Source organism: Equus przewalskii, chromosome X (assembly GCF_037783145.1).
Source record: "Equus przewalskii isolate Varuska chromosome X, EquPr2, whole genome shotgun sequence".
In the NCBI taxonomy this organism is placed as follows: Eukaryota; Metazoa; Chordata; class Mammalia; order Perissodactyla; family Equidae; genus Equus; species Equus przewalskii.
This window is the reverse complement of record NC_091863.1, coordinates 33,392,820-33,412,570: the sequence shown is the minus strand read 5'-3', so window position 1 is coordinate 33,412,570 and position 19,751 is coordinate 33,392,820. Positions and strand designations below refer to the sequence as shown.

The 19,751-nt window shown below is 46.0% G+C and overlaps 1 protein-coding gene across 2 annotated transcripts; it reads left to right on the top strand.

Annotated features, from left to right (window-relative positions):
• Positions 1-1,000: 1,000 nt before the first annotated feature.
• On the top strand, positions 1,001-18,948 carry CXHXorf38 (chromosome X CXorf38 homolog). 2 transcript variants are annotated; one of them, XM_070603640.1, is made up of 7 exons: positions 1,001-1,352; positions 1,531-1,665; positions 7,188-7,307; positions 8,568-8,717; positions 9,226-9,405; positions 15,877-16,039; positions 16,485-18,948. In XM_070603640.1, exons 1-6 carry the CDS (start codon positions 1,137-1,139, stop codon positions 16,036-16,038), a joined length of 963 nt encoding a protein of 320 aa, XP_070459741.1. In that variant the 5' UTR covers positions 1,001-1,136; the 3' UTR covers position 16,039; positions 16,485-18,948. The 2 variants fall into 2 exon arrangements, with proteins under 2 accessions (XP_070459741.1, XP_070459742.1); XM_070603641.1 differs by having other exon boundaries at positions 1,020-1,352; positions 17,653-18,948.
• Positions 18,949-19,751: the final 803 nt, after the last annotated feature.

Sequence of the window (19,751 nt, the reverse complement as noted above, 5' to 3'; positions counted from 1 at the left end):
CTGTTCTAAGTATTTCAATGTGTTTTTAATCCTCACAACAACCCATTGGGCTAGGTATTAATATTAAAGAATATTAATAGTCATCCTTTTACAGATGAGGAAACCGAGGTCCAGAGAAATGAAGTAATTTGCTAGGATCAAATTAAGTTTGCCTAAGATCAGACAGCTAAGAAGGGGCAGTTTGAGTCCAGAGCTAGCGCTCCTAAACACTGCGCCACTTTGCTGTGAACCACGGAGTCAGGGGAAGACTTCAACGTTTAGACTCTTCCCTCAAAGCCTTTTGACTACACGTAAATTTTAACTTTTTTTGCAAGCTCAAGAAGCTCAATAAAAGCAACTATAACTGACATGACTTCTTGTCATTTGGAGTTGACGATCCATTGCCTTCTGACCCTCCTGCCACTTGGCATTTAACTAAGACTGCCTTATGCAAGGAGCGCTAATTATCAGATAACCAAGAGTACTAAATAGTCATCATCTAAGCTCGATGCTTCAGGACCATCGCGGAAGAAGCCATTCTCCCGCTGGAAGCGGTACAGCTCTCCAGAGTCCAGGTGATGCGTGGTCCTGTTTGCCTCTGCTAGGTGGCCCAATGGCAGATATTTTTGAGCTTTTTCTCACCTTGGCACACCACAGGTGCTATTTTGCGCGACACACATTTCACTAATGCCCCTATTCACTACAGCCAATCTGTGGGTTTAGGAGCCAGTTAAGTAAATTTTATAGAACTGTATAATGCAAGGAACACATGTAGTTCAAGAAGTGTGCCTTGAGCACCTTCTGTGTTTCACGGACATCTAGAGAGGGAGTCGAATCGGGGGCCAGCGGGGTCTCAGATGGGGGGAACAGAGAAGGGAGTGTGAGAGTTTCAGGTAGAGGCTTTCTGGGCAAACACCGGGCAAGTACTCCCCGGTCTGTTGTCACCTAAGGCTGGGGTGGGGCCGACGTGCCGAGGAAGCCAGAGGGCCCCGCCCTGGGGCTCGAGGACGCCGCGCGGCGCGCTGTACCAGCCCCGCCCTGCGCGTGGGGGCGGCCTCCGGGCGGGGCCCCGCTGACGGCTCCGTCCAGCCTTCTGCGCCTGCGCGCTGCCGCCCGCCCCGCCCCTCTCCCTGTATCCTCTGGCGCCCCATCGGGCCATGGTGCCGTCCGAGCTGGCCGCGCGCCTCAACTGCGCCGAGTACAAGAACTGGGTGAAGGCGGGCCACTGCCTGCTGCTGCTGCGCGGCTGCCTGCAGGGCTTCGTCGGCCGAGAGGTGCTCGCCTTCCACCGCGCGCTGCTCGCCGCCGCCCCCGGCCTGGGCCCCCAAGCCGCCTGCCGCAGCGGCTCGCGGTGCAGCCCGCGCGCCCGCCAGGTGAGCACCTGGACCGGGGCCCCGGCCACCGCCCTCCACCCCATCCCCGTCCCCCACCCCGTTCGCGAGCGCAGTGTCCCGTGCCCTCCCTGGGGCGCGGCCGACTGCAGTGCCCGGGGCTCGGATACCCAGACGCGCCCCTCCCTTCGGGGCCCCTCCTCACCGCCGCCCCTTGTAGTTTCAGCCTCAGTGTCAGGTGTGCGCAGCGTGGAAACAGGAAATTTTGAAACATCATACCAACAGAAATGGAGACGTCTACTGGGGAAACTGCCGGCCGGGCCGCTGGCCCGTCGACGCCTGGGAGGTAGCCAAGGTAAGCACCTGCGGTCGAGAGGGTAGGAAGAGGTGACTCACCAGGTAGGGGTCAGCTGGAGCCCTGGGCGTCTGTGGACTCTGTGTGGAAGCCTGGGCCTCAGAGACAGATGCAGAGAGAGAGATTGGGTCTTTGATCTAGGAGGTTCAGGGCTGTTATCTTGGACCCAAGTCAACTTAGTGAAGTAAGTGGAAGCTTTCTTCTACCTGGCTGCCTCCTGCAGGCATTTGAGTTAGCTACTCCTGCTTAGATAGCAAAGGTTTCAACAAGGAGATGCTGGGGCAAGATGTAGAGCGAGCATCGCGAGCACGGGCACAGAGGGGGAAGCATGTGAGGCGTTTTTGAGGGTAGCTCATTTTGGGTATAGGGTGCCATGAGGATGGCAGAGAAACCAAGAGAAGTTAGGGCTAAAATAGAAGGGACCTTGGGGCTGGCCCCGTGGCCGAGTGGTTAAGTTCGCGCGCTCCGCTGCAGGTGGCCCAGTGTTTCGCTGGTTCGAATCCTGGGCGCGGACATGGCACTGCTCATCAAACCACACTGAGGCAGCGTCCCACATGCCACAACTAGACGGACCCACAACGAAGAATATACAACTATGTACTGGGGGGCTTTGGGGAGAGAAAGGAAAAAAAATAAAAATCTTTAAAAAAAAATAGAAAGGACCTTAAGTACTCAGCGAGGGGATACAACTTTGGGGAGGTGGGGGTGGGGTAGGCAGCCAGAAGGAGACTATTAGGCCTGTTTTCAGGTCTTGGCAATTTGACTTACTAGCTGGGCTGATTGCGGAATTTTAACTTTTTTTTTTTCTTTGCTAAGGAAGAGTCTCCCTGAGCTAACATCTTTTGCCAATCCTCCTCTTTTTTTGCCTGAGGAAGACTAGTCCTGAGCTAACATCTGTGCCAGTCTTCCTCCGTTTTTTTTTGTTTTTTTTTTCGGTGTGTGGAACACCTCCACAGCATGGCTGGTAAATGGAATAGGTCTGTGTCTGGGATCTGAACCCGTGAACCCAGACCGCCTAAGTGGAATGCAGAACTTTAACCACTCAGTCACGGGGCCGGGGCCCAGAATTGTAACTTTTTCGTGTTTGCCAGGTCAGTAGGGGGTGAGGAGGGGCAGTCAAAGGGGCCTCGTAACACAAATTAACTTTGGGAGTCAGTCAGTCTGCATGCTAGTTAGCCACAGGCAGCTTCTGTGGTGTGACATTGGGCCAGCCTCTGTTCCCTAACCTCAAATGAGGAAGTTGGACTGTATCAGTGGACCCCAGACTTTTGGCTGTCATGGACCAGTAAACCCACCATATCTACACCCTCCCGGGTTTTTTTTTCATTGCCAACTTCTGTCTTTACTTAGAAAAGAAAAAAACAAAACTCTACCCTTTTCTGTGACTGTCCCTCACTTGTTTGGTCTCTGTTGCTGCTTTCATACCCTCAGAATCCTCTTGAAGCCCATGCCACCCTTTCACCCTCTTCATTGCTGTCACCTGCAGACCTAGTCCACCTCCCATCCTCTCAGTTCCTGGGCTCCCTGCTCTAGCATCTTCTGGTCCACTCCACCTCAGCCTCCCACTTGCATGCTCACACCTGGACCGTGTCAGCACAGGAAGTCGCAGTGTCCAACATCTTGCTTGCTTGCCCTTGGTGCACTTATTCAAACACCCTCGCCCCACCCCTTGCCCAGCTTCCACATCTTTTTTTTTTTTTTAAAGATTTTATTTTTCCTTTTTCTCCCAAAGTCCCCTGGTACATAGTTGTATATTTTAGTTGTGGGTCCTTCTAGTTGTGGCATGTTGGATGCCGCCTCAGCATGGCCTGACAAGTAGCTCCATGTCTGTGCCCAGGATTTGAACTGGCGAAACCCTGGGCCACCCAAGCAGAGTGTGCGAACTTAACTACTTGGCCACTGGGCCGGCCCCTCGCTTCCACATCTTTGAGGCTTCCACTGCTTTCCCAATACTCAGCAACTTCTGCCCTTCTGGCTCCCTTTGTCTCCTTAGCCAGCCCAGATTCCACGGTCCATCATTCTCATCAGTCCCTTGCAGTCATTTTGGCCTTTTTTCTCCTTTCCGTGAACTTGCCTGGCCCAACTCCAACCCTGATGGCACCATCATCTGCTTCTACTCGGGGGAAGACTCTCACAAGGGAGCTGACTGGTTTCACTTTCAGTTCATGATCACGAGCCCTAACGGTCTGGCCATGTCTTTCCATAGGCTCCTGTTCCTCTACCCTCACTCCCAGCTGCTAACCTGGCTCCCACTTCTTGGAGTCGAATGCCCCCATGTACGTGCTGCCTTGTCTTTTTACCAGACCCACCAACCTGCCTTCATGTGCTCCATATTCTTCCTTCTGCTACAGAGGAGGAAGGGCGTCTCTCCTCTTATCACTCCGTCCCTCCCCTTGTGTGTTGGACCTTGTCCCTTCCCACCTGCCAAGGACTTTGAGTCTTCAGTTAGCCACTCTTCCTCCCTCCCAGCTTATTTCCGTCACCATCCAAATAGCTTTAATATTGCCTCGGTTTATTTAATTTTTAAGAAGTAAAAGATTAAACAGAGTTACTATATGACCTAGCAATTCTACTCCTAGGTATATACCCAATGAAATGAAAACATACGTCCGCACAAAAACCTGTGCACAAATGTTCATAATAGCGTTATTCACAACAGCCAAAAGGTAGAAACAACACAAATGTCCATCAGCTGCTGAATGGATAAGCAAAATGTGGTCTATCCACACAGTGGAATGTTATTCAGCCATAAAAAGGGGTGAAGTACTGACCGTGCCAGAGCATTGGCTGAACCTTGAAAATGTTATGCTAAGTGAAAGAAGCCAGTCGTATATTGTATGATTCCATTTACATGGAATGTCCAGAATAGGCAAATCTCTATAGACAAAAAATAGATTAGTGGTTGCCAGGGCCTGGGGGACAAAGCGGGTAATAGCTAATGGGTAGAGGGTTTCTTTTTGGGGTGGTGAAGATGTTCCAACATCAACTATGATAATGTTTGCACAACTCAATGAATATACTAAAAACCACTAAACTGTACACTTTAAAAAAAATTTCTATTGAGGTATAATTAGCATATAACATTATGTTTCAGGTGTACAACCTAATGATTAGATGTTTGTCTATATTGTGAAATGATCACAATAAGTCTAGTTAACACTGGTCACCATACATGGTTACAAAAGTTTTTCTTTCTTGTGATAAGGACTTTTAAGATTTACTCTCTTAGCAACTTTCAAATATGTGATACAATATTGTTAACTGCAGTCGCCATGCTGTACATCACATCCCCACGACCTATTTATAACTGGAAGTTTGTACTTCTTGACCTCCTCCACCCATTTTGTCCACCCCCCACCCCCTGCCTCTGGCGACTATTCTCTGTATCTGTGAGCTCGATGTTTTGTTTTGTTTTGTTTTGTTTTAGGTTCCACATGTGAGTGAGGTATTTTTCTCTCAGACTTATTTCACTTAGTGTAATGCTTCTCAAGCAGGACTCAGTGCATCTGTCCCCACGAAAACTGCGCCCATGCCCCACCACCAGCCAACCACAGTAATTCTTGTTGCATCTCTTCCCCTCTCACTAACCTGTTTGTTTGTACCTGCAAAATATTTTTGGGCTCTTCCTTCTCTCCATCTGCGCATCACAACTCTCACCGTCTCCTGCCTGGCCTCCGGCTGCAGCCACCTCCCGCCTCTGCGGCTCTGGTCCCCTCTGGTCTGTTCACACAGCAGGGTGGTCTTCAAGTGGGAATTGGACCATTTTCTTCCCTTGCCTAAAACCCTTGGATGGCTTCCTGATGTCCTTGGAAGAAACTCCAAACTCCTTTCCAGAGCCAGTAAGGCCCAGCATGATCTGGCCCCTGTTTGCTTCTCCAGCCTTGTCTCCTACTACTCAGTGAAGAAACGGTAGAGGGTAGTGTGAGGCAGTCGGGTGTGTTGCTCGCCACTGTGTGTTTACCATATGGAACACGGTGGAAGTGGTACAGTTTTCAGAAATAGCTTTCCGTGGCAAGGAGGCAGCAGAGCCTCCCTCCCTGTCGCCGTCTAGTTCTGAAGAAGCGGAGTAAGTACTAGAATGAAACTTGAACGTGGAAGAGACAGGTTTCTATCAGTGAGAAGATGCCAGACAGGACATACGTTACAATGGAAAGCAAACCTACGCTTGGTTTTGAGGCCCCTCTAACTTTGGATTTTCTTCTCAGCCACAGGTGAAGTAAGCGACCTTTCTTTTCTTCTGTTTTATTGAATTAGTGTGGCATGTTAGTTAACTTCTTTTTAACATCTGTAGCGTCCATAATAGGCTTCTTTCAGAGGGTCGGCCTGTCCCTGGCTGTTAAGACGTAGAAAGACAGTGATAGTACGGCTGCTGTACCTTTTGATAGGGGCCATTCAGTGTATATAAAATGCTGAATGACGTGAGGTTCGGGTGCAGCATTCCACCGCCATCAGGAAGACAGCCCTGCCTCTCCTTGGGGCGTGTCGGCAACTACCACAAGTCTCTGAAATACCAGCACGAGAGGGACTCGAGGAGGCATTGTGGCTGCTTGCCTACTGAAACGTGTTTTCAAGGGAGCAAGTCTCTATCCAGAGTTCTTATTGTGAGGAGTTTTTCATAGTCCTCTTTTCTAGTCCCTTGGCAGGAAGGTACTCTTGGCTTCTTAGCTTGTTAAAATCGTTGCATTCAGAAGTAAATTCGGAAATATTTCAAGAAAGAAATATGCCCAGGCCTTGCTATAACACCATTTTTGGGGTCCATGCCCTAAAAGCCTACAAACGGCAAGATCATGCTAGAATGAGGCCCTTCTGGTGTATCTAGTATCTCAAGCCTGGGGGTCCATCTGTAACTCCTTTGTAGGTCCTGCTCACCTTGCACCATCAACATGCTTGCCAACATTTCTGGGCTGTTTGTTAGCATGTGCCAGGCACCGTTCAAGTGCTTTACCCGCATTAACTCATTGAATTCTCGGAACATCCTTTGAGGTCAATGAGGACAGTTATCCTCCATTTACTGGTGAGGAATCTGAGGATAAATAACTTGCCCAAAGTCTCGCAGTTGGCAAGTGGCAGAGCTGGGATTTGAACCAGCCCAGACTCTTAACTTTATACTACCATACGTAACTTTCTCAAGTCATTTTAAAGTGTCCACTTTGGAGTAACTATTATTTTTAAATTTTAACTCTTCTTTAACAACTCAGCCACTGAAACTTCAGTAAGGAAAAGAAAAAAAGTGCATACTACCCATGCTTCCTGCTCTTATGTCCTTAAGAAAGGACAGAAAACCAGTTATGTCAGTGGTCTCTAATAGCAGAGGGACAGATAGAGCCACTCTTCAGTTATTGCCCTTGGCCGAGGCTCAGCTGTCACAGTTTCCTGACTTGTGTTTTGGACTCACGAGGCTCTAACTTGAAACCTCAGTAAGAGAATTTCAGTCACCATTTGGGAAACAAGCCAATAACCTTTGCCCCACCTACTCCTGGAGTTGGAGGAGACTGATGCCCCTTGTGCCTCCCCTACTACAGGCCTTCATGCCCCGAGGACTGGCAGACAAAACAGGCCCCGAGGAATGTGATGCAGTTGCTCTTCTAAGTCTCATCAACTCCTGTGATCACTTCATGGTTGATCGGAAGAAAGTCACAGAGGTAAGAGCTGTCAGATTTAAAACCATACAGTGAGAGTCAGGTCGGTACCGTGAAGACCAGCCAAGAAACACCCTGGGATGCTAAGTGGGCGGTGCAGACATAGCTCACAGTTTCTCCCCAGAACAGTGGTGTGCACAGAAAGTTAGGCTTTGGTTCAAAGTTGGCATCGTTAAGCAGGCTAGCGGGGCTCACATTAGGTGCACCTTCCATGATGTCCAAGAACCCCCGTGCGAATTGAAGTTTCCCAACAGCCTGCTGTTGTACTTTTGCTGCTAAAATAGATGAACCTCAGATTTCTCTTCCCTGTTCTGCCATAAACAGAAGCAAAGTAATTTTCCATGTTAAAAAAAAGATACAGAGCAGTGCATCCTTCTGTCTGTTGTATGCTAGCATTTGAATCCTGCCCTTTGAGTCTCATTGGCTAAACAGTTGAGAGATCAAGTTACATAGAACTGAAGAAAATACAAACACTAATGGATAAACAAGGTCAGAATAGATCGCTATGCTTGTCAGATTTCCTCTGGGAGATTTAGGCTTCCCCTCCTTCACCAGAGAACAGCTCTTGCACATTTATTGCTCATTGGGTCATTGAAAAGAGTGTATAGCATCCTTGGATTATTTATATGTAGAGGAAATACATGTCTATTTTGCTAGCATGCCAAGAGCTGAAAGGATGGAGAATCCTTTATGACATCAGCAGAGACAAAAACTATCACAGTACTTTGATATCTTTTAACCAAAAATGGGGAAGACTTTACATGAATTATATATTAATATATGATTAGACAGAATTATTTGTCATAAAATGTAGGCAAAAGTTGATTTTCTTTTCATCATGGTTTTCACACCAAAAACTCCCTTGGCCCAGCTTCCTGGAGCTCCAACAACATTTTAAAGGTTTTTGCATTGTCTGCTTCAGCCTTTGGGTTCACCCAGGGCCAGTGGCCACTACTCTTATTCTTTGGCGGGTAGTTTTCAGTCAAGGGATTCTGGGGGATTGGGTGAGAGATATCCAGCCAGTCACTCGATGTCAAGGGCTAAGGGTAGTTGGACGCTTGCTTGTATTTCTTACCCTGATTAATTTAGTATTCAAGCGGCAGGGGGTTGAACATATCTTTGAGCCTTGACAGCACCCACGGGCCCCACTTGTGGATTTGGTAATTAATAAGAGCCTTTCTGCACGTTCTCTTTGGAACTACAAAATCTCACTTTACCCTATTGTTTGACTTTGGAGCCTTTTATCCTTTTTGTCTTTCCTAGGTGATTAAGTGTCGTAATGAGATCATGCACTCTTCAGAGATGAAAGTGTCTTCTGTGTGGCTTCGAGATTTTCAGATGAAAATCCGAAATTTCCTGAATGAATTCACGAATATCCCAGAGATTGTGGCCGTATACTCCAGAATAGAACAGGTAAAAATCATATTTAACAGTTCTGGCATAAAGAACTAAGGGGGAACAAAAACATAGTCACTCATTTAGAATTTGAAGTTTATTCGATTTAAGTGAAATTTTAGAATGTAAGTAGGGGAAGAAATGTTGATATGAAATCTAGAATTGTGCTAGGCTGAAGAGCTTTTCTGTGGTCACAGGGTGTTATTACAATGGATCCACTCAATGATGTTGAATTATAAATTCTTCTTCTTCTGCTGCTGCTGCTGAGCAAGATTGGCCCTGAGCTAACATCCATGCCCATCTTCCTCTAGTTTATATATGGAATGCCTGCCACAGCATGGCTTGATAAGTGGTGCATAGGTCCACACTCAGGATCCAAACTGGCGAATCCCGAGCTGCCAAAGCGTAGTGTACAAACTTAACCACTGCGCCACCAGGCCGGCCCCGAATTATAAATTCTTTGAGTAATCCAATAGAATATCTTTTCCATTCAATCGGTTCATATATTTGTTTGGTAATCCAACAGCTGCTGACGTCTGACTGGGCTGTTCACATTCCCGAGGAAGATGAACGAGATGGATGTAACTATGAAACAGGAGTTTACCTGAGTGAGAACCAAATAAATGAAATAGAAATGGAATTACTAAAGGAAAAACTGCAAGAGATGTATCTTCAAGCAAAAGAACAAGAAGTGTTGCCTGAAGAGGTAAAAAATATTACATCCTCTGTGTGAGTAAACAAAACGAAGAGGGGTGCCAGGGAGGAAAAGTGGCTCATTTTAACATATTGCCAGTTATGTTTCTGATTTATAGTCAGATAATTTCCAGAAGTGAATATTCTTTTGGCACAAATTACTATTACCCTTAAATATTTTCCCTTAGCAAGCATTTAAATGCTGAGGGTGTGCCTCAAAGTGGAGCAGCACGAGAAGGGCTGCCACGGAGCCCTCAACAAAAGGCCCTGAGGGCTCTCTGCAGGCCAGGGCCGGCTGCAAAAGGCGGCCTCGCTGAGAAGGCACTGTTGAGCTGGGACTAAGAATTCGCTAAGAGTTTGGCAAATTGGCAAGAGGAGAAGGGCGTTCTTCACAGAAGGAACAGCACTGGGAAAGGCAGAAAGAATAGCCTGGGCCTGCGCAGGCATAGGAGGTGGGTCAGAGGTGAGGGTGGTCGGGTAGGTTGAAGCTGTATGTTGAAAGCTTTTCCATGCCACACCAAGGTGTTTGGACCTTATTCCTGAAAAGCAGCAGGGGGCAGACAGAGGTTTTTAAGAAGAAAGAGTAGATGCAATGGATCAGATGGTGGCTTTTAGCAAGGTCACTCTTCCGGCAGTTGGGAGTTGGAGACTAGCCAGGAGGCTCTTGGGGTTGTGTGAGGGTGAGAGAAAGAGGACAGAAACTAGAGGTGGGGAGGAGCCGGATTCTGGAGGCACTGCTTGGGCAGAGCTGATGGCTCCTGGTGGCTGCTTAGATTACTTAGAGGTGGCATGGGGCTGGAAGGAGGTGGAGAAGGGGTGGGGGCAGTTAAAGGATCAACAGGTTTCTAGCTTAGGACACTGCAGGCTAATGATGGTTTTAAGTCTTGATAGGGAGTGCAGGAGAAACGATTCCCCTTTGTTACATGCAAGGTATTAAAAAAAACCAACAGTAGTAGAATTGTATTCTAGGAAGATTCAGAAATACTCCAGCACTTGCTGGATTACAATTCTAGATCACCAGGGGATCCTGAACAAATCATTTTACCTCTCCATTCCACCTTGTCCGAGCAAAGTAGTTTTGCTGATTACTTCACTAAATACACAGGGAGAGTGTTTATGTAATACGAAGTGTGTATTTCATTCATTAAGCCATGCTCCTTACTGGTCCATATTAACTGTTCTGACCTTGACCCAGATGCCTTATTCAGCATGGTGAGACTCCTTTAGCACAGGGACTGGGTACCACTGGTTATTGGGGGTGCCCATCCTGGCACACAATAGGAATTTAAAATGATGAATAAGAATGTTAAATCTTCTATTATCTGAGTCCATGTGTTTCATCTTGCTTTATTTTAAAATGCCATTGGAGCCAGCCGCAGTTCTCCTTCTGCTGCTGCTTTCAGAAGCAGAACAGAAAAAGTCTTAACCGGAGGATCAGGCTCCAGGCCCCTGAGTTGTCAGTAGTTCTCTCTTCTCTCTTGAGGGCGCTGCAGATCTTTTCCTGTTTGTGTAACAAAGAGCAAAATGCATTAGTAGCAACACACTCAAGCCAGGAGTCCGTGTAAGTTGGGAGCTGGAAGAGAACCTGACAATCATCATATCCCCCACTTTTCACATGAGGCAGTGACCCCAAGGAGCAGGAGGCACTGATGGATGCAAAGATGCAAGGCGACACGCTGGGCTGTGAGAACTGGCCCGGCGGTCTCCCCGCTCTGGTCCTGTGCCTTTCCACATGCCATGCTGCAGATCTTGTATCACCGAAGAGCTAGCAACTGTAAATTTCACTCTCTCATTATCTCTCTTTTACAGAGAGCAAATTGAGGTTAATTGGCTTGTCCTCTGGGTCCCAAAGTCTCTAGACAGAGTTGATAAATGCTCATCTTTCATGCTTTCTGTTCAGTAGACCATGGCATTTCTCTTGATATTTCAGTTGATCAAAATGTAAGTTCAGATTGATTGGCATGTTATCTCTTAAGAAGTGAAGGTTGGCTTGCCATGGTGTGTGGAACTGACCTCTTTTGAAAGTTCAATACCGTATATGGTTATCCATGTTCTTTAGGGTTAGCCTCCAGAGTCAGAAGAGTCAATAAACTGAATTTCAGTGAGTCTAAAATGCCATCAGTTGTAAGACACACCATTAATTCAGTTACTTCTAAGAAAGAAGAACTTGCCAGTTTATTGTAAGACACTATCAATGGTAAGATGCATTCTCATTTGAGATGTTAAGATATGCATCTAGAAATCAAGAAATACAGTGATTATATTATGGCCATGAGACCTTTTTTTCAAATGTTTAACAAGACCTGTTTCTGGTATTCATTAAAACAGTAGGGCTAGGGTTGGAACGCCAAGTTGGGAAAAAATGGTTAATGCTGGTAATTTAGTGTGACAGTTCCTGCAAATGCATCGCGGAGCTTGGGAGGCCAAGGAGCGCATCGCAGAGAGAGCTTATCATCTCCATTCTTTTCTGTTCCACTGACAAGCCTTAATATATCAATATAACATTATAAAAAGGGGCTCCCATTAAAGTACACTATGCACATATAACTGTGATTGTAAACTGCGTTCTGCCTCGGAGCCAATGGGAACAGCAGCTGCTCAGCCCCCTCGGGACACGGGTGGAGTGTGTCCACCATGGGCCCGTCTGCAGGCCAATTCAGCTGCCACCCAAGAGCCCTTCACATCATCCCACCAGCCCTTGGTGCTCTGTTAGGATCTGGGGGCTTAAAAATTTAGCTAGAGAACATGGAGAGCAATAAGTAGCTAAAAAACGTGTAAAGAATTTGCGCATCCTTTAAAAATCATTACTGATTTCTTAAACCCTGGTTAGGGACCCACCTTTTCAGAGGTCCGTGGAGAAGCTTGGGGAGAAGGAGCAGTGACAGAATGTATTCGAGGCAGTCAGGGCAAGGAGCGAAAGGCACTTCATTTTTCATATTTCAGAATATTTACTGAGCGAGCACCTGCTATGTGCCAGGCACAGTTCTAGAAGCTTGATGTGCCTCGGTGAGCAAAACAAAGATCCCTGTAGGGGGAGACAGACAGTATACAGACAACGTAGTAAGTAAAGGATGTGGTGCGTTAGAAGGAGGAGAAGTGCTGTGTCGAGCAGAGCCTGGGGGGATCAGGAATGGCAGAGTGGGCATGGGTGTCAGAGTGGCCTCGTGGAGAAGGGGAGGATTAGCGACGTGCACATCTGGAGGAAGAACATTCAGGCAGAGGGAACAGCAAAAAGGTGAGCAGGGTGGCTGGAGGGGGGGAGGGGAGGGGAGGAATAGCAGGTGGGGAGGTGAAAAGTGGAGGTGGAGGAAGCAGGTCATATTGTGCCTTGTGAACCATTAGGAGGATCTAGGCTCTTACTCCTGAGGCGGGAGCTGTGGCCGAGTTCTGAGCAGCAGAATAACACGGCTGCTAGGGTGAGGTTGCCCTGTCGGGGGAGGGGGCAAAGGTAAAAGCAAGGAGACCTGTCACGAGGCTGCTGCAGTTGGGTAGGAGAGATGGTGGTTCGGGCCAGGGTGGAAGTGCAGAGGTGGTGAGAAGGTGGGCAGGTGTGGCGTGTGAGAGAAAGAGAGGCGTCAAAGACAAGTGCAAGAGTTTTGGCTTAAGTGACTGGGAGGATGGAGGTGCTAAGCATCTTTTGCCTGGGACATAGTAGACTCTCAATAAACATTTGTTAAATGAATGCAGGAGGGAAGGAATGTACCACACACAATGCTAAGTGCTTTTAGTAGATTTCTAATCCATACAAGAATCCTAGTTGGTGTTGGTATCATCATCCGTTATTTGCATACATGGAAGTAAGCTCAGAGAGGTCAAGTATCTTGCCCGAAGTTACACAGCTGGTTAAGTGACAAAGCTGGGCTTCAATATCCAGGTCTGTCTGGATATACCGTAAGTTTTCTAGTACTTTCAGTTTTTCCATCCCTGCTTCCTCTTCTCCCTTTACATATAAACGTGCACAAGCGATCCCCATTCTTAATTTTTTTAAAAAAAAGCTCCTTTTGACTCTGTCTCCCCACCCAGCTAAAAGATAATTGCTTCTCTTTTTTTTTTAATTTTTTACTTTTCCTTCTCCCCAAAGGCCCCCAGTACATCGTTTTGTATTCTAGTTGTGGGTCCTTCTAGTTGTGGCATGTGGGACGCCACCTCAGCATGGCCTGATGAGTGGTGCCATGTCCACGCCCGGGATCCGAACTGACGAAACCTGGGCCACTGAAGTGGAGTGCGTGAACTTAGCCGCTTGGCCACTGGGCTGGCCCCAGAATTGCTCCTATTAAGCACATTTCAAGAGCAGAGAGGGTCAAGAGGTGACAGCAGAGAGGATCACAGCTCCCAAGTCATCAAATGAGAAGGTCTCCGAACAGGAGGAGGGAAGACCCCACTCTGTCTTGGAGCGTGTATGTGGTGCACAGACCCAGCCACTGCGGTCGTGGGCATCTGATGGAAACCACAGCAAGGACCTGCGGTGCGTCTAGAGCCCCAGGCGCAGGCAGTAAGCACTACCAGTGCAGTACCCATGGTTACTAATGTGTGCTGTGAATAATATCATTGGTGTAATCTTCACTTCACGTTTTTATGGTTTCCAGGTTTATTATTTAAAGCCCAGGTATCTTTCAGGAGCTGTAGGCTTGTTTCCAGCCGTGTAATGAACAGCTCCAGCTGAAAGGCACATCCCCGTCTACTTACTAAGCTATCTGAAGACCTCCAGTCATCTTCAGCTCCTCCCTGGCCCCCCCTGCTCCCTGTTCATCCTGGCCACAAGCCATAGCCAGTCTTCCCCCTCCCTTCCATCCCTGGCAGCCGGCGTCCAGCATCTGGCTATTTTATTCCCTGACATCACGACAACCTGAGTGCCTGCTTAGGTTCCGCCCTAGACCTACTGCATCTGAATCAGCTACGTGCATCTCTAAAGTTTAAGATCTGCCTCTCAGCTAGGGGTAGGGTACTCCATCTTCCTTAGATTTAGATCACCTGGACTTAGCTTGGAGTTGGGGGTGCCCCATTAAAAAAATTCACCCCACCCAAAAATATGAGTAACTCTCATCTTTGCAGTAAGCACAGTGACCGGTGAGGGTATCCTGGGATGAGCCCCGTGAAAACACTTCTGTAGTACTAGGCTGAGAGTGCTTTTCTTGGTTAAAATGTCGGGAAGAACGTCACTGGTGGGAATTTAAATTGCTGCAGCCTCTATAGAGGGCAGTTTTGGCAAAGTCTATTAATAAATTAAAACAAAAAACTCCATCAGAATTAAAACTGCATTCCACTTCTAAAAACAGATCCTACAAGTGGACTTACCACTTAGCAAACTGACACGTGCGCCGGGTTAGTCACTGCAGCAGTATTTGTCTTAGCAGAAAGTCTGAAATATGTTAAAATATGAAGCATCCATAACTGAAATACTATCTGGCCATTCAAAAATACATGAGGCCACTCTTTCTGATCTGATATAGAAAAAATCACTTGAAGAACAAAGATTACTGTGCTGCCGTTTATGTTTTTAAAAACGTATATACAATATATGCACATGCTCACATGTAAATGCATAGAATATCTCTGGAAGAAATACGAGAAACTTCATTGTGGTCACCTCTCGGGGGAGCAGCTGGGTGACTGAGGACAGGGTTTGGAAGAGGACCAACTTTTTACCTTGTACCCTTGTGCTCATTTCAAATTCTGTACCCATCCATGTTAAATATATATACATCTAGGGGCCGGCCCGGTGGCGCAGCAGTTGGGTTTGCGCCTTCCTCTTCTCGGCGGCCCAGGGTTCGCCGGTTCGGGTCCCGGGTGCGGACGTGGCACCACTTAGCAAAAGCCATGCTGTGGTGGGCATCCCGCGTATCGGGTGGGGAATGATGGGCGTGGATGTTGGCTCGGGGCTGGTCTTCCTCGGCAAAGGGAGGAGGATTGGCAGTAGTTGGCTCAGGGCTAATTTTCCTCAAAAAAAAAAAAATCTATATATCTATATACATCTACATATATATCTATATGTATATGGATGCATATATGTGTGTATGGCTATCCATATGTACATATATGTGTGTATATATATTTAATAGTAATACATGTATGGGTATAACACAAAATGAAAAGCGTTCATTTTGTTTTTATATACATATATGTGTATATGTGTATACATGTGTGATATATATGTGTGTGTACGTGTATATATATGAAGTCCTTTCATATAAATGCAGGAAGTTTTAAAACAAAAAACTTTGAGGAGACAAGCAAACACCCCCTTGTGTGGCCCAGAACCAGCTATCCGGGGTTTTAATTGAGTAGAGGATGCTTTGTTTAAAGGATTTGTTTTGGTTTTAGTTTTCAAACCTTAACCTGTCTGTGGAGAGATGCCTGTAGCCAAGGTTTCTGTCTCTTGGTGAACACCTGAGCAGCCAGTCTTGGAGCTGGTAAGCTTTTCATCTGAATTACAAGTGTGCTATAAAATTAGCTAAGCTGTACACTGTACGGTTTCCTCTTGCAGATCTCAAATCGACTGGAAGTGCTGAAAGAATTTCTGAAAGACAATGAGGATCTTCGAAGTGGTCTTACGGAAGACATGCAGAAGCTAGACAGCTTCCATCTACAGCATCAAAAACCGCATTCAGAGGAGCCTGGGGCGCAAACACCTGAAGGAAAAGCCTGAGGTGAGTTTAGGCATACGATGTTAAGTAAGGACAGACCAGCCTCGTCTCTCAGGTATGTGTTCTCTTATGTAAGGCCATAATGAACACACACCTTAGTCTCATCTGAGGTTTCCCTATGTCCTTATTATTTGAAAGAAAGGACACTGAGCTTTGTGCTCTTTCTGACTGATGCTTCTCACATCTGTGGAGTAATTCAACATAAACTCCCTGTCAGCTCTGTTGAGTCAAATATACCTGAAGTCACTGGGCTGGTCTGCAGTGAATCAACTTTATAAGATAATCAAAACCCCTTTCAGCCCTAAAGTGGTGCTGCTGATGCCTAGCCGTTAGCTGTGGCATGAATAGCAACTCGTTAATTTCCAGAAGAAAAACTTGTTAAAATAAATGCCTTCGGTATTTTACTTTTCTTCCTTCAAACAAAACTAAATATTTTCTTTGATTTTAGGTTGCCCTTGGACAAAAACCAGGCATGTTCTGTGAAAGTCAACATGGCGTCCATCTCAGCCATCCTTTTCTGTACAATGGGAAAATCTTTTACGACAGTACTCCACCCAAACAAAAAGGAATTTTTGTTGTCTTTTCCTGGACTTTCCTTTGACTCTTTGGGAGTATTTTTTTAATATTCATAAGCTTGATATTGTATAATCTAAACTGACTGAAAAATATTAGATACTCTCTTGCCAAAGCTTGCTATCACCCAGGGTGTGTGTTTTTGTTTGAGGGGTTTTTGTTTTGTTTTGTTTTGTTCACTATTTAAAAGGTGAGATTCTTTTCTGGTCCTAAACTCTAGCTATTTAACATAGTAAAGGCTGTGTTCAGCCAGGCCTGTGTGAAGGGTCACACGGTTTTCTACCCACTGGCACACAAGTCCTGTCCCCAGTCCCCCCCCACCCTTCCTAAAAGTCTTTTTCATGAGGATGCCCACAGGGTGGGCTGTGATATAAGTGTTGAGATAGAAATCCTTCCTTTTTGGAAGAAGGCAAGAAAAACAATTGCCTAACAGGCCATTTTCTAGCCATTTCCAATTACTACAGAACTGTTAGTACCCGGTGTCTCTGGTATCTTGAGGCAGCAGGGCAAGGAGGTGGGCTCAGGCCGGTCAGTGGGGACTGGAGAACACAGTGACTTGACCCACCAAAGCTGGGGCAGGGCCCAGGCCAGCGTCACAAATGGGTGTCGGGGAAAGCTCTGCACTGGCTATCTTGTTTATGGCACCGTTAGGAAAAGCCAACTCCCACGGCAGTCACAGCTCTTTCTGTTCTGAGCACAAGGCCTGGCCTCGTGTGCTCGATGACTATTTGTTGACTGAAGGTCAACCGATAGCTTAGGAGTATTCAGAGATGTAAATGTTAGTTAGACGATTAACTAAGCCTGGGCCTTCATTGTGACATTTAAGAAGGAAATTTCAACATCCTTATGGAAATTGAGACATCATTTTCTTTCAACAAATTCATGAATTCATTCATACTTCCTCTATTCCTTTTACGCAAAAAGTCATCCACTTCTGACTTTGTCCTGTTTGTTTCCTGGACTGCGAAACCACCGTCCTGTTGTATGCAGTGGTCTGCGGGGTCAGCCTCACGCCTACCTTCCCCTACATCTGCTCATTTCAGAGCCCCCAGCACTTAACTGGGCCATGTCGCCTATGGACCTTCAGGGACAGAGTTGCCATGTTCTTCACCACCTGGAGGAAGGACTTCATTCCAAGCCCAAGTGAAGCCTTACTCCTTTGCTTACCCAGCTGCCCATCAAGGATGCGATCAGTAGAGGATGGGCAGAGGGTAGGTATATTTGGTATATTCTTGCATTAAAATGCATGTATGGTAATTCAGTAAAACCTGGATCAATCCAGATATGCCTGTAACTTCCTGCTTTAATCTTTCCTGTTACTATTTAGTCTTTAATCTTACATTTTCTTCCTTCATTTCATGGAGTTCCTTGAGAAGACTTCAATAGTAAAGTAAGGATTTTCATTCATCTTGCAACTCCCCCCCAAACTAAGAAACTTAATGAACTGTTTCCCAGCTTCTAGATAGAAGATACAAAACTTGGGATCAAATTAAATCTTGATTCTCTAACCACTTTAAGACCTAATTTCTAACTTTAGGAACTTTGGGTTATGAACACTTTTATTTCACACCTCTCATATCTAGTTAGCTTTTCCTTATCTATCCAACAAACATTTTTTGGCTATGCCAGGCACTGAAGTAGATGCAAATGTGAGGATTTGTGAGGTATGGACAATTGTATACGAGCTATCATTTTACTGGATTAACTGTCTGCTCTGATAAAGATATTGTTCAGAAAACATACTGTCAACATTTAATTACATCCAAAGTGAAATGAAGAAAGGAAGACATGCCCAGAGCGGGCTTTAAAAGGAAATGGAGCGTGTACAGGGACATCAACCTGTGGGCCTCTGTTGCAGATCTGTGCACGTAGTCTGTGCACGTGAGCGCAGGGCGTGCACAAAAGGGTGTTCGCGGCAGCATTGGCGGCCAGCCATCAAGAGAGGCCTGGTTACATAAATCACAGCACGTCCACGCTAGAGTATTATGCAAGTGTTAAAAAGAATGAGGTAATGCTGCAATGCAGTAATATGAGTGGTCTCTAAGACATATTAATAGAAAAGCAGAATGTTTAACAATGCATAGCATGCAGTGAAACTCTTTGTATTTTCAAATACTAGAGGTCTGGAAAGTTGTGTGCTTTTCCCAGGCTTTTTTACTGTGTTCCCTCTGTGAAAGGACTGGGGTTGAGGGAGGTGGGTGGAAGAAATTCAGCTTTTCTATTTTGTATACTTGCGTATGAAATTTTTACAACAAACATGCACTCATGTATTTTGAGATTTTTTAATTAAAATTTTTAATTTCAAAATAATAAAGAGACATGAATAATATAAGGTCAAACTGCAAGGCTTATGTGTCATTTTCTGGAATACAATATCGCCTCCATTTTTGTGGGTATCCGCTCCACCTCCAGTGGCCCTTGTGAGTGGGGAGGGTCAGGAGAAGCCCGGGAAGGGGTTTCCTTGCCGCACAGGGCTCTTTCGTCTCAGTGTGCCTTGTTTTCACCCAGCACTGTGATTTTCTCTTGGCTTCTCCCTGGGACGCAATAGGTGGTTCATAGTTTTGAAAGAATTAGAGGACAAAAATGGTTTAAGCATTATAGTTGCAAAGATAAGGCAATTCTTGGATTTTAGCCTGTGCTTCGTCAGGAAACCCAGAGGACCTAAGGAGAAAGACGTTATTTATTAAACTCAGCATAAAACACGAATTCTGGGAAATAACAAAAGTGTGTCAGTAACAAAAACTTCTGGAAAAATAACTGCCAATTCAGAAAATGTTATTGGCTTCATAAAGTAGTGGTGGAGATCTGTAGACAGTTTAAGTTGCCAAGGCCAGGAAGGATTACTTTTGAGAGTTTTGGGAGATTATGAAATGATTGTCACCCTAATGATTTGAAAGGTTCATTTTTATTATGGTACTAATCACTTATATGGCTTTCAGCAGTAATATCCTAGGCCACAAAGGGTGAGACTCTTAGTTGGGTGGGCATACTATGAATTAGATCATGTAAGTGGAGCATGGCATGCAGTGGAGGTGTGCAATCTTGGATATTTTCTCTAATCATTTTGCCTTCTATGAATGTAGAGTGGTAGGAAATGATCACCAAGGATTACCTCCTTTTCCCTTACCAGGTTAATTAGAGA

Bases quoted from the DNA above. Each gene is read 5' to 3' on its own strand.
- CXHXorf38 (XM_070603640.1), top strand. From the start codon at position 1,137: ATGGTGCCGTCCGAGCTGGCCGCGCGCCTCAACTGCGCCGAGTACAAG. The intron at 1,353-1,530 runs GTGAGCACCTGG...CGCCCCTTGTAG, and splicing joins GCAGCCCGCGCGCCCGCCAG to TTTCAGCCTCAGTGTCAGGT. The intron at 8,718-9,225 runs GTAAAAATCATA...GTAATCCAACAG, and splicing joins TATACTCCAGAATAGAACAG to CTGCTGACGTCTGACTGGGC.